General features: G+C 44.2%; 1 protein-coding gene across 2 annotated transcripts in view; it reads left to right on the plus strand.

Annotated features, from left to right (window-relative positions):
- The first annotated feature begins 359 nt into the window (after positions 1–359).
- The window catches only part of PDZRN4 (PDZ domain containing ring finger 4), a 246,615-nt gene continuing 232,601 nt past the window's right edge, over positions 360–14,373 (plus strand). Inside the window, exons 1-3 of one of the 2 annotated variants that reach the window (XM_015282412.4) lie at positions 360–1,289; positions 3,417–3,503; positions 7,348–7,452. In XM_015282412.4, the coding sequence (XP_015137898.2) occupies positions 696–1,289; positions 3,417–3,503; positions 7,348–7,452 (786 nt within the window). In that variant the 5' untranslated portion in view covers positions 360–695. Of the gene's footprint in view, positions 1,290–1,414; positions 1,537–3,416; positions 3,504–7,347; positions 7,453–14,373 lie in introns of those variants that run through there. The other variant, XM_040648075.1, reaches the window with a different exon arrangement.

A 14,373-nucleotide genomic window follows, 5' to 3' on the forward strand; every position in this document is an offset into this window, starting at 1 on the left:
CTTCCAGATTTTGCCGTCTTTTCGTTTTTTTTTCTTGAAACGAGAGCGTTGTTTGCACAGACGTTGTTGTTTAAGGGAACTCAACAAGCGATTTTGTTATCCTGGCCGCACCATTATTTATTTACGGTGCGGTAACAAAGAGAGCATTCGTACCGGGGACTTTTGCTTTACGCGCTCTCCTGTGCATCCCGAAACAGGAGCACAAAAGAGAAACGAGAGAAATGAGCCAGGGTAACACTGAGGGTAGAAGAGCCTGAACGCCTCGCTCCTCGCAGTCCGGTTACCCGAGCCCAACCTCAGGCGACCCGCGGGGATCGCGGCACGGTGCCTGCGCTCGGGGGGCCGCGGGGCGGGTCGGTCCGGGGCGGCAGCCGGGGCGCGGCGGCTCTCCGCACGCCGTCCCTCCCTCCCTCGCCCCGCCGCGGTTTCTGCCCCGCCAGCCGGGATGCCCCGGGAGGGCGGAGGAGGTGCCGGGGCTGGGCGTGGGGCGGTAGCGCCGGCGAGAGGGAGTTAATGCGGGAGGGCGCGGAGGAGAGGGGGGGAGCCGCGGGAAGTTGAGCCCGGCGCCGCCGCTGCCTCCCCCGGCCGGCCCCGCTCCTCCGCCCACCCCTCGCCGCCGCCGCCCGCCCGCCCGGAGCTGCTCCAGCGCTGCCGGGGCCGCGCCGCCGCCGAAAGTTTCGAGGTGCCCCGGCGCAATGGGCTTCGACCCCGCGCGCTTTGCAGCGCCAGTGGCGGCGGAGCTGCAGTGCAAGCTGTGCGGGAGGGTGCTGGAAGAGCCGCTGTCCACGCCGTGCGGGCACGTCTTCTGCGCCGGCTGCCTGCTGCCCTGGGCGGCGCGGCGCCGACGCTGCCCGCTGCGCTGCCGGCCGCTCGCCGCCGCCGAGCTGCGCCCCGTGCTGCCCCTGCGCAGCCTCGTCCAGAAGCTGGAGGTCAGGTGCGACTACAGCCCGCGGGGCTGCGGCCGCGTCGTGCGGCTCCGAGAGCTGCCCGCCCACCTCGCCGCGTGCCGCTACGGGCCGCCGCGGGATGCGCTGCCCGCGGGCCGGGCGGAGGGCGCAGGGCAGCGGTGCCCGCGGGAGCGGCGGGGCGGCGGCGGTCAGGAGCCGGGGCCGGAGCTGAAGAGGGAGGCCCTGCGCTGGAGCAGGAGAGAGAAGTCGCTGCTGGCGCAGCTCTCGGCGCTGCAGAGCGAGGTGCAGCTGACGGCGCTGCGCTACCAGGCCAAGTTCGGGCAGTACATGAGCCACATCAGCAGCATCACCCGCGACCTGACGGGCAGCCAGCGCGGCAAGGTGAGTGCGGATCACCGCCGGCTCCTCCCGGGCGGCGCTGCACCTCCCGGGGCGCGCCCGGCTGCGGGACGGTCTGTGAGCGAGATGTCAGTGCCAACGGTAACCCCGGCGACGCGCAGCCCCCCGAGTCTGCGCCGGGACACGGGCCGTGTCCTACCCCTGCACACGGGCAGCGCGATCTCGTCTCTCGCCCCCTCGGGGCCGCGCTTGTCGTCCGCGCCGTCGGTGGCTGAAGCCCGGGAGCGGTGTTAGTAGCGGAGCCGGGGCCGGGCGGGAGAGGGGAGGAGGGGAGGAAGGGCTCCCTGCTGAGTTGGCAGCCTGCGGGCACGGGGCTCACCTGGAGCCGCGTCGGGCCGCAGCACCCCCTCCTCGCAGGGCCCTGGCTGCCGCTCAGCTCGCTTCAGCTGGGGCTGGCCGGGCACCCGGCTGGCTTGGAGCATCTGTTCCTACAGCCGAGGAGTTGCTTAAAAAGCTGGAACGTAAAATCGTGGTAAACTTTGGAAACGACTGTGAAAGGACAGCAAAATCTCTTCCGTTTGGGATAGCGGGATAACGATTGATGGTGTTCGTAGCGGAAGGCAGCTCGGTGCCTCGCTGGCTGTCAGTCTGGTGGCACTCAGTGCTCGGGTGGGCACCTGCTGCCTCGGGGCTGAGGGGAGCGCCCGGCGGGCTGCGGGGGCTTGTGATAGGCGTGAGCTGCGGGCTCTCGGTTGCAGCCGTGGCAAGGAGTGGTATAACGGAGCTTTAGTCAGATCTTCAGGCGCCCTTAGGAAGCTAAATCCGAAGTGGGAAGGGTCCGAGCGGCCAAAGTCACTCCTGAAGTGATGGTGTGTATCACTACGGCCAGCGGAACGGCAATGGGGACGTCTGCGGGACACCTCTGTGCCCAGGAGCACGGGTTGCTGGCGCTGAGAGACGTTGTGTCTGGAGACTGGAATACTTTTTCCCTTTTAAAATTTCTGTTTCGGATTTCCCCGGGGTAGCCAACCCACGCTCTGCGGGTCACTGCGAGTGCATTCGTACAGCTGCTTCCTCTCCCGGCAGCTGTGCTGCGGCCGTGTGGGGGGCAGCAAGGCGGCGTGCGGGGCGTCCGAACACAGCAGCGACTGTAGAGAGGAGAAGGGAGATGGGAATGGTTAGGGAGGATTTGGCAAAGAGGTGTAGGCTGGAGAGAGCGCAGGGTTTGCTCCCGGCGGAGCTGAGCGCCCGCCATGCCCGGCACTGCCGGTAGGGGCTGCTGGGCACTGCCGGCCGGGAGCTGCGGCAGCGTCTGGGAGAACCAGCGATGAAGTGAAGATGTGCTTCATTAAAATCAAATCTGTCGTGCTGCAATCAAACGTTTCGCTGTCACAGTGGATGAAACGCAGGCTTCAGCGTTCGGTGTTATGTTTGGACAGGTATAAGTTATGTAGGTGTCGTAGCTGTGTCAGTCAGCTCACTCAAAGGGACAGGGAAACGCCAACACCTGTCTGTGCTGGGTGATGCAGGTTGGTGTGAGGGATGCGGCTCCTCAAATGCAGCCGTCATCCTATGCGAGCAACGGAAAATAAGCTGCTTCCTTCCCTTTTGCATTGCATTTTTAAACTTAGATTCCATCATTGGTTTTAATTGCTTAGAAAAAGCAACCTTTTTTTTTTTTTTTTTTTTTTTTTTTTTTACAGAAATGGTTTTGGATTCTTTGAGGGGATGAAGAATTGGGCTTCCTTCTCTGTCTGTTTTTCCTGAAAGCTGCAACAGAACTGTGCTGATACGGCTTTTGGGTCTGAACAGTATCACGTGGAGGATTTTAATCTATATATTTAATGTCTGAAACACCAACGCAGGGGTGTTTAGTGACTTCTGAGTTCAGTGACTTCTGATTTGGAGCACTGACTTCTTTCAGAGGTGCTGAGGACTCCTCCCACCCAAAGCCTGCACCTTTTCCGTTCAGCATGTAAGTTGTAGTCAGGTGCTTGGCTTCCTGTTACACTGCAATGGGACGTGTCCTTCCCTTTGCTTTTCTTCCCAGTCTTTTGTTCTTTCTTCTCAGCCTGATTTGTTTTAGAGCTCTTGTACATTAATGCTTTCATTTAAGATGTTCTTTTAAAGACAATATTCTAAAACAGTATTTCACCTTTTTCTTCTTAGGCAGGAGAGCCCAAACCTTTAACCATCATGCTACACAGAGAAAATGATACTTTGGGATTCAATATTATAGGAGGACGACCCAATCAGGTAATGAGAAAAGTAATTGTAGGTTACTTTCGGGCCATATTTGCTATTATTATGTGCACTGTTAGTCATAAAAGAGTTGCTTTCAGTGACCGTAGGTGTGGAATCAACTCCATAGATGTAAGTACTATGCATTATCAAGTATAATTAGATTCACTGCTTTGAAGACATAGTCTTGTGAGAATTGGATTATTCTCACTTTCAGGAAAGGTGTTCCCATTGTTCTTGCTTTCAAACTTGAGGCTGATCTGCACTCAGTTCCCACGTGAGTAATATGTATTCATGGAAGCTGTTCAATGGAAATCTCTGGGACTGCTTACAAGAGTAATTGTTGCAGGATTAAGCCACTGGAATTTTTGGAAACTGCTTTTTTTTCTTCTTTTTTTTCTTTTTTTTTCATGTAAAGGAGAGATGAAAATTTCATTCTGTAGCTTAAATACTTCAAGCACATGTCCTGCTCTCACGTGCCTGCTTTCAATTTTTCCTTCTTTGTGAACCGAGATCCAGTTTTCATTGATCTGATATCTTAAGTAAATTTGGTCTCACAAATCAGTCTAGGTTTGGAAGGTTCATGAAAAACCATAGTATCTGAATAGCAATCACTGTCCTTCCCTCCCTCTGCATGTGCATAAGAATATGCACGGTTGGTTGTTTTATTGTGTGTTTTTTTTTCAACTTCATCCTTCCAAAAGCATTAATCAGGTCTGTTATTACGTATGAAGGGAAAAGTAACCTGTTAAACTGGAAAATTAATAGTTGATTAAAAAGGCTTGGTAATAATTATGCACTGATCAGGTTCTTGTTAAGCAGGAGAATTTTAACCTGCTGCTATTACTGGGGAGGGAAATGGGACCCTCTATAGCAGTTTAGCAATCTTCTGCTCTCAAGCTATATTTAGTGGTGCCAAAGAGTCTGTTCCCATTAGCCTAGGACGTTCACTGTCTGCGCTTCAGAAATGCTGTTCCTTGTGGGGAAATACAGTTATCAAATGTGTGTTAGATGGAAATTCAAAGTGAGTTTCTTAGATTCCTTAATGTAAGGATGAGACAACAGGCACTGTAAGATGAAACAGACGCGCTTGGATTATATTCATATTTTCAGTGTAACATTAACAAAGTCCACACAATCTTTGAGACTGCAGTGTGACTTGTGCTATTTTCAGCTGTGGGAAAACTGCAGGGCCTTTGCAGGGAGAAGAGAGCACAGTGTTCGGCTTTCCTCAGATGTCAGCCGAGTTCCTCTGAAGAATTCATGTACCAACTATTATGCTTTGTGAATTATTGTGGATATTCTGGAAGCTCGGGGAGGTTCACGGCAGTGTTCTGGAGAGAATGGCTGATTGCAGAGAAGGAAATGGTCATGATCTGCCTTTAACTAACGGTGATAGCTGGAGACAGAGAAGGTCATGGGGCTGAGCTATGTCTCAGGGTTTTCTGAGTCTTTGATACTGACTTCAGAAGTTCTGTTTTGCTCTCATCGTGATAAGTGTGAGTACCACACATGTTTGATTAGTAGGGCCTGGATGTCAGTGCGGGCTCCGGCTCGGCATGGCTGGAGCCAAAGGAAATAATGGGAAGAAAAGGTCGAGTAGGCTCAAATAATGAAAACAAGAAACTGCTCAAAACCTTAAAAACAGGATCAGGAATTCTTTAGTAACAAGACAAAAAGAGTTCACGAAGGCAAATTTTGTATTTAAGTTGTTCAGAGAAAATGTGCCCTTGTGTGAAATGTTGGCTTAAGCAGAGGAAGAGCAGAACAGGGGTGTCGTTGCACCATTCATGTAGGTTGGAATGTACTTTTTAATATGTTTTACGTGCACAATGCAAGATTTTTCTTGTTGGAAATAAGTGACTTGGCACTTTCCACTTGCTGTGTTTCATTTGATTTCATTGCAGGCTTCCCCACCGTTTGCCTTCTACCTGGAAGGCAACATGGTAGGAAAGGAACAACTCACCACAAGCTTGTCTTATTTTGTCAGGAAAGGTCCAACTTCACATGAGTGTATGTTTCTGGCAGGTGATTCGTTATTCTGGAGAGCCTAAGCTACTTTGATCCTCTTTTTGTCCCAGGCCCTAGCTCTGGCTGGCCAAGCCTGGCCTCCCTCCTCTCTGAGGATGCCTTGGCCAAGCCATGATGGACGCAGCTGTGTGCTGCAGCCTGGGGACTCAGATCAGGGGCAGATAAACCAATGGTCCCCGCAGCTCCCCCTGCTTCATGGCTTCTCAGCTGTGCGATCAGGTGCTGGAGCTCTGTATGCCTTGTAGAGTATTTTCTTGGTAAGACTTAAAGATAGCAGCGTGTACTACCAATGGGGACTACAAGCCAGACTAAAATACCCCTTTTCTTACTGAGTCATACATAGTCTCTAAAAGGGCAGTAAAATTTTTTGTGAAAAATATGCAATTTTATGTGGGTGAAGTTACTGTAATCTAGTTTTTTTGTTGTTTTTTTTTTTTTTTCCTTAAGAAAGAAACAGACCAAATCCTTTGTGCATTTTGGTTAATGGCTATTTTATCTCTTTTATCAGAATTTCACTATCTGTCACTGCTTACATGGGAGCTGAGTGCAGGTCTGTTTGTAAGTCATTTCAAAACATTTCTGGAGCCATTAATAAATTAATAAATTTCACTTTTGCACCTTACCTGACACCCATGAGTGTCTGTGACCAAGGACTTCACGAGATCATGGTCTGACCAGCATCGTGTTGAACAAATAGTTGTTAACCTGAAATCTTCTTGGGTGAAGTCTGCATGGGACAGCTGCTGCATGCTCTGAAGCATGTCTTATAGTGGGTCCATATTTTGTAATGGATTTATCATTTTTTTTGATTTAAAAAATAGCGTGTGTTTTTTTTTCTCCAAGTGTATGGGACCCAGCCCTAGAAATTAGTACACCTATAAAACCATGACACTGTTGGTTAAGGGTTTATCAGAAATAGAGGGAAAATAAGCATAATATCAACTGCTCTTCCAGAGTGTAAATGATTTAGAAGAAGATTCCTTTATTTTTTGCTAACTCATTTATTATTTGCATAAATACTTAAAAATACTTCTGCAGTGCCCTCTTGGAATTATTCCTATATTAACACTGATTTGAAGTGATACTTTAAAAAACTATTTTAAACCACTGTGCAAAGAAAGAAGTAATTTTAGGCTGTGCAACAACATCAGGTGTATTTCAGCTGTAGTAAATAACTTCTCTGCTTTAAAGTTGATCGTCATATGAGTTGTACTTAGGAATGTGTACAGATCAACTGGAAGTGGGTTCTTTTTTTGCCCATAGCTGAGCAAATTCTCAGTCTCCCACGTGAATAGGATTTATGAGGTTAACCGATTCCACCAAATCCCATCACTGTTACATGCCAGTTAACTAATGTCACTTTGTTCCTTGGGGCTTATTTCCAAATGTGGGAAAGTGTTTACAAGCTGTGGTGCTGGGGGATCACTTTCCTTCCTGAGAGAAACACTTGTGCATCCCTTTTTTATGAATATCTTCCTCTCTGCTGTTACACAGCAGTTGCTGTCTGCTGAGATATGTGAGGTCTGTGTTAAATCTTTTAGCTTGTATTTGATTACCATTGCACCCTGTGTCCTATTTAGACTGAAATAACCAGAAGTAAATGGATAATCTTATTAAAAATGCTGGAACAGTTCATTACTTCTGTCCTTTTGATTAATGACTATTTTGCATCAAGCAAATTTTAAAAAAATCCCAAGGATTTTAATTCTTAGGTAGAAAAGTGAGCTGCATATTTCAGGTGGATTTGTGTTGTTTGTTGTTGGTTTTACTAAGTCTCATTTCTTGTACTAATGCAGTCCTTTTCCAACTTCTTTATTGCCTGGCGCAGAACAATCAGGAGGAATCTGCTGAGGGAATTTATGTGTCAAAAATTCTGGAAAATGGACCTGCAGACAAAGCAGAAGGCTTACAAATTCACGACAAGATTATTGAGGTAAGACAAAAAAAAAAAACAACTAATGGTGGATTAGTTTGTTGTAAGACTAATCAAGGATTTGATGGTTTTTACACTGACTGTGCTGTGATTTGGTTCTTTTGCTGTATCTAAATGTGATTATTGTACACTGAACTGCTCAAACATTTCCCAGATACTAGAAAAATTCATACTGAGTCTTCAAAACTAATACATGCATTGGTCTCAGGATTAAGCTAATTCAAGCAAGTCAAAGGTGTCTAGATTGAAATAGCAAGCAGGAGAACAATTTGCATTTCTTTGTTAACTTGAGAAAAAAATCTCAGTGATTCTATGGAAATTGGTGATGAGGTTTGCCCTGTGCAGGGGGTGTTACTGTTGTGACTATGCAACACGTCACAGAAGCTGTGCTGATAAGCAGTGTTGTGAAACTTCTTGAGCAATTAGAGAATGTTCTTCTTGATGTATGATCATAACTGGATCATGTATGGTTTTCACCAAGACTAAAATAGATGATTCCCAGTTGTATATTATGCTAGCATGGAAATGTTGAAGTCTACTCCTCTAGGGTTTTTTTTTTTTCCATAAAAGAAGAATAACTACCATTTAAAAACAAACAAAAAACAACCTCAGTTTGAAAAGAAGGCTGCTGCTAATAATTATATGTGGAACCATAATTAGCCCTGTAAAAGGCGTTGAAGAAATAATTTCAAAAAGTGACCAAAATAGATTCTTTACAGTGCTGTCAAACATGCATTTCACATCTAGTCTCTAAATACAACTCCCTTCATGACACATGTAACAGTAGCTGCTAGGTTTGTTTAGGATACATTGCTTTAGCCTTGGGTTTAGAGGAGGCTTAGAAGTATTGTGTGAACTTGCCAGTTGGAAAGGGTTTCAAAGAAAGGTATGTGAAGCGAGTAGATTGGGAGGCAAATGTAGAGTGCTGCTGCTGCTGTCTTCTATTATTTCACTCTTAAGGACTGGAAACAGAAGCCAAGATCGTTAGAGTGCTGGCATTGATCTTAATTTTGGGAGCTTGGAGCAGTGTGTGAAATCAAATTATTACATTTGTTTGGAAAAAGAAAGCTCATGCCCTTAACTGGCAGATATGTTTCTACCTCTAGTAGAAATCTAGTTGGCTGAGCATAACTGAACTTGCAACCTAACTCCTATCTCCCCAAGATATAGAAATACTTGGCATCCTGTTCTTATTAACAACTGCATGCTTAAAAATTCTGCTTTTTTCTGACACTGCTGTTTCACGTCTAGAAACAGACCTAGTATGGAGTTTTATGTATTTGCTCAACATTTTCTGCCTTATTTTTACTGTTCTTTATAGTTCCTGGGTTTTAAAGAAAAAATGGAGTGGTTTTAGGGGAAGGGAGAATAAACTCACAAATCAGCATTTATTACACTTGAGGTAATTTCTCAAAATGTCACTACAGAATATTCATGCAGATCTGAATGGGTCATCATTTTCACCATATTAATATACAGCATCTTTGTGTGTAAATTTTTATGTTTAAACAAGCATTTAAAAATGTCCAGTGTTAGGCCAAACATTTTAGTAAATAATGTATTGCTTCATAATTTGTTAAATTAAAATAAGAAGAGGAAGGGAAAAGATAAAATTAAGACTTTCTATTAAAATGCAAACCAGTAACTATTCCTCCATGCTAGATCTAGGCCAGAAGAAGCAGCTGGAGTCAAAAGATTGAATTTTTCCTGTTCCATATGCAGCCATTCGTGTCTTCCTGCACCAGGTTGCCCTGCTAGACCTGCTGCTGCTGTTGTGAAGAATCAGTATGAATGCTGTGAGGAAATAAGTCAGATGGTGTAACTGTTTAAAAAATGTTGGCAGACACAGAACTTGCGTTTTGGTGAGACAAAATGTGTGTCAGCTTGGATGAAAAGTAGATAGGAAGTGGGACTTGTTATTATTGCTCATATGAAGATCTGATCTAATGAGTGATATTTCGTGAGACCATTTTTCAGTAATCAGGAGCAGAAGGAGCTGATGTGGTTGGAAGAACCTTTGATATCTTCAGTCAGTCGCTTGGCAGTTTGATGCCCTGGGGGTTTCTAGCAATGCGTAGCTAATGGGATAATGGACAGACCTATCCCATTAAATCAGGAGAAAATCTGTTCTCAGAGTGTGTTGCTAAATAAAGAAAGGCAATTTGTTTCAGTGCTTTATCAGATGTTTAACAAATGTTAACTGCACGTGGTTGACAAGAGTGAGTTGTGCATGTTTCAGCCTACCATCTCATGGGTAACCTAGTGCAGCAAATGGATTTCACAGTGCTGTGTCACTGGCAGTTGGACTTGTGAGCCAAAGAATTGTTATTTGAAAAGGTGCCAAGGAGAGAAATCAGATTTCTTCCTTGAGGTGTTTGTAGTAATTGTAGAAATGCCATACTCATGACATTTCTGAATTCATGGAGGTTTTGGAGATCACTTTGCCCAGAACGCAGGTAGTACAGTCTTCACATTCATCTGAGAAATGCTGGTGGTTGTGTGGGCATTGCTCTCAGGTGAGCATATTTTGTACGGGAGGGCCTGAGAGCTGGGCTGGAGGCCTGTGGACTTTTGAGCACAGCATTTGAGCGATGTTTTCTTTCAGGAACTTCATTACACGTAACAAATGATTGTTATTTGTTCATCAAGCCAGATGTCAAGGTCTTCTGCTGCTTTCAAAAGTTCTTATTCAAAAAATCTAGCTCCCTATATTAACATGGTGCAGACTGTGTTACAGGATGCAGCATTGATATCTGTGACTCTCAACATGAAAGCATCAGTTATGATCAGTGGTGTAATACCAACAGACCTCTCTTTAAGGACCTCTTTGTCTTTTTCCTTTCTGCTCTGCCTATGAGTGCCAAGAGGAGGGGAGAGGCAGCAAGCCACGCATGGTACTGTCCATTAGTTGGTGCTGGTTCAAAGAGATCTGGTTGCTGGTGGGAGAAAATAAAAAAGCACCCTTCTCTCTCCTGGATCACAGTTATGCAGTGCATTATTTCATCTCTACCTCACTGCATGCAGATCTTTCCTACTGAAGAAGTTCACTGCTCATCTTTGCTGATGCTAATAGCCTCCTCAAGGCAGTAAAAGGCAGCTATGATCCTTGGCAATATTGCTGATACACAGAAGTGTTTTACCTGATGCTTTTATTCTATATGTTTATAGTTCAGAGCAGTAACACTGAAATTGGCTCTTTCTGCATGGAGAAAAATTTTACTGTCTCACTTTGCAGTCACTTCACCTTCATGTAAGAATGGCACCACTTGGCCAGAGCTCCGGGTACACTGATGTCCTGTGGGTAGTCACTAGTTAATGCCTTTGGAAGAGCATCAGACACAATGCAGGCACCGAGTGATGATTTCCTCAGGGACCTCACAGCCATGTGAAAGCTTCTATTCAGAACTAGTTCTTCATACTTGGTGCTTTTTTTTCTATAACATTAAATTTTATAGAAACTGATATGCAGTCTCCGGTCTTGAGCCCAGCTTTAGAAAGAGCAGTGACTGATTTTCTCAAGACCTCTTTTATTGTGCAAGTCACAATACCTTGCAAAATTGCTGATATTTTAACTTTTTACTTCAGTGCTACACAAAAAATACATGACAAATAAAGAATCTGCAATCCAGATGGAATTCCTTCATTTGCAAACAAACAGAAACAAAAAAAAAATAAATTAAAAAGCAGTATTTTCATAAATTTGAAAAAATAGTGTGACTCTTTAATTCACCCTGCATAGGAGACAAAGCTGTATAGTCATGGCTGAACTTCCTGTCCTAAGTTTGCCAAGTACCAAAATAGCAGTGCAAAACCTTGTGTGCATCTAACAGGAGCTTAGGCTGAAGACCAGACGATTCATATGAGGAACTATAAGCACATCATCATATCAAGCACAACACTCAAGATATTTCTTTTCGGTTCTTTGCGCCGAGGCCCATGCTTCTATTATGTTATTCTCAAATGAAATGAGAATATTGGCCCTTTTGCATTTTAAGCAGTTGATTCTTATTAATTCCTTGACTGATAAACAGGCACGATGGAAAAGAGAGGAAAAAAAAAATTAGTCTGGGATTTTAAGTCTTTTTTAAAAATGAGATGGATGCATATGTATTATGACTTTATTTTGTTTATACAGCCTGAGCTCTATAAGTGTATAATAAATTAGGCTTCATCTCTTATTCCATGTTTCCCTTTGTTCTTCTAACTTTTTTGGAGAGTACACACACAGTGGCTTTCAAGCTCATGTCAGCAAAGCCAGTTTCAATAAAGATGAAGTCTTGAGGCTTATCCTGGCAAAAGTAGCTTACATCTGCAAAGCGCCTACACAGAAACTTTTTAACTATTGCCAGACTGCTGACTGTGCTGTGTGTCAGCCTCGTGATGTTTTATCTTCTGCATGTTTCTGTCATTACACTCACTATGTTGCTCAAGCAAAATCTTTGATACTAGCCATGTTTATTTTGCTAGGAATCTCCACTGTCAGATTATGTCTGTAGAAGTTGTGAGCTTGCTGGGATCACAGATAGTAGATTGGGAATGGCTTTAAACAAGAGCTGCACATGATGACCAGCAAGATCAGGGTGATAGCTGAGGGATACGTAACATAGATAATTTTACTGAGTTTCAATGTCTAAATATGCCAAAGTGGCCTTAGGTATATGAAGTTCTCTTAAATCCTTAACACATTTATGTCTGGCACTTATTAATTAGATGCTACTAATAGTCTGAAAGATCTCTGGCAAAATAAATCAATATATCAAAGCTTAGAAATTCCTGTAGCCTCTTTTCACCTCTCCCTCACCTGTTGAAATAGAGATTTTAGGTCACCTGAATTCATTCAGTTGCCTGACGGTGCTTAAAAGAAGTCAGGTGTGGCCAGCTCTGTACATAACTTCATTTGAGTAGGAGTTACTAACTACACCAATGTTTTTGACTTAACTAAAAGTTTAGAGCACTTCTTGAAGAAGTGAGAAATCTGGATGGTGTGTTCTTTCCTGCCTGCAAAGAACTGGATGGAAATACCCAGGTAATTACCCTTGTTATTTGTGCAGGTCCATCCTGTAGGTGACCAGTCACCACCCAGCCCTACAAGCTGAATTATGTGCTAGAAGGCATCTGTCAGTATTACCCAGTGATAAACTAGTATGAGATAGATGTTTGTTCTAGGGAGCTGTAACTGGAATACTGGCTCTGCCTCTCTCTTGGCCTGCCTCAGTAAATGTGGGTTTGCCTCTGTCTTGTATGTTTATGTATAAACTTATACATATAAGTTTATGGCTTGTATGACATGTCCTTGATACTTGCTTTTGTGAATTCACACTGCCCTCTACTTGAGAGGGGAAGATAGGAAATGACGTTAATCAGGATGTCCTCTAGTTAAGGCATTTTGCTGAAAATGAAGTTTTCAGCAAAATGAAAAATGAAAGTTGATTCTATGAGTGTGTGAATATCGGATGTCAGGGTTTCTCCCTGCCCATGGTTTTTTCTAGTTGCTGGGTAATATGCATTATTACACAATTACAATTATCTAGTGTAATATGCAGAGAGGCTACAGCTGGTAATGTTACACTTTTAGAAGGTTGTGCAAGCTGGATCTTGTGGTGGAGAAACTTAGTTTTCAGTGTACCATCTGTACTAGAGGTTGACAAATACAGAAAAACTAGAATGTCTGAATTTTGTACTCCATTGACCAAGTTCTTAATATCTGTAGCCTAAGTGGAATTACTGTAGGCCTTTGGAGGTGCTTGTGCTCCTATCTATTGAACTAAAATGCAAATACTGTGTTAAGGAAACCAGGTTGTGTTCCTTGCCATTTATTGTCTATGTTTTTAAAAAGGGAGCGAGACGTATGTTTGCATGTGAACTAAAATGTCTATATTTTTGTGGTGAAATATGTTAGAGAATAAATTACTGAAACATACACATTTTCACATTTGACGTTCTCTCGTAGATCTAAATAAAACTTCAGAAAATACTTTCTATCCTAAAGAAAAGGGAGACACCAAATGAAACAGTGGCTAAGAAGTAGAAAGCTATGTGTTAATAGGATAATGGTGATTAATGACTCAAGGTTTTGTGATCAGATACTCAGTATTTAATTAAGGCTTTGAGAGATTATACACACAAACGTGTATAACCCTCTGCCTCCAATGTGATATTTCTGCTTTCAAGTGTCTGCAGAGAAGAGAGAGGGATATAGAAACAGTGATTAACTGAACTGTGGAATGGAATCATGTATATGTGATTCCATGAGAAAAGCTGTGGTAACTGTACTGTGTCTGCAGAGCGAGGGAGTAGCCAAACTGACAAGTCAACTGTGCTGTAGGTAGGAAGCATTCTGGTTAACCTGTGGAACAGCTGACTAATGTAACACCATTTATGGGATCTTGGTGGGTACCGCATTCATGCACCATAGATCCCTAGGCATTGTGCAGAGGCCTGATCACACCCATCTCCTTCATAAAGTGTCTGATCCCACCCTTGACGGATTATGCATCAGAATATTGGCAAGTTGAAACTTGAAGTTTTCCTAGGTGTTCTGTTTAGGCTTGTCTTTGCTAGGTGTTATCTTTCTCTTGCTTCCCATATATATATTTTTCAATCTTCTTTTAAACATTAAGGTAAGCCTTTCAGAACAACTGACATCTGACACTATTATCTCACTCAGCAGCAGAAGCAATGCAGTTTTATGTGCAGCTGGTGTAGTAGGTTTAGAATAAATTCTTGTGTATATGAAGTCTCAGAGGTATTCATGAGCACTTTAAGGAATGCGTTAAACAACATGACTAACATCTGTCACGTGCTGCGTCTTTCATCCCCTTCCCAGGAAGAGAAGGGTATGTGCAGAGGAGTGTTATGTTTAGAAACCTTTCAAATAATTGCATGTACACATTTACACATTGGTCTCTGTTTATGTTAGGG

This window comes from Gallus gallus, chromosome 1 (assembly GCF_016699485.2).
Source record: "Gallus gallus isolate bGalGal1 chromosome 1, bGalGal1.mat.broiler.GRCg7b, whole genome shotgun sequence".
Lineage (NCBI taxonomy): Eukaryota > Metazoa > Chordata > Aves > Galliformes > Phasianidae > Gallus > Gallus gallus.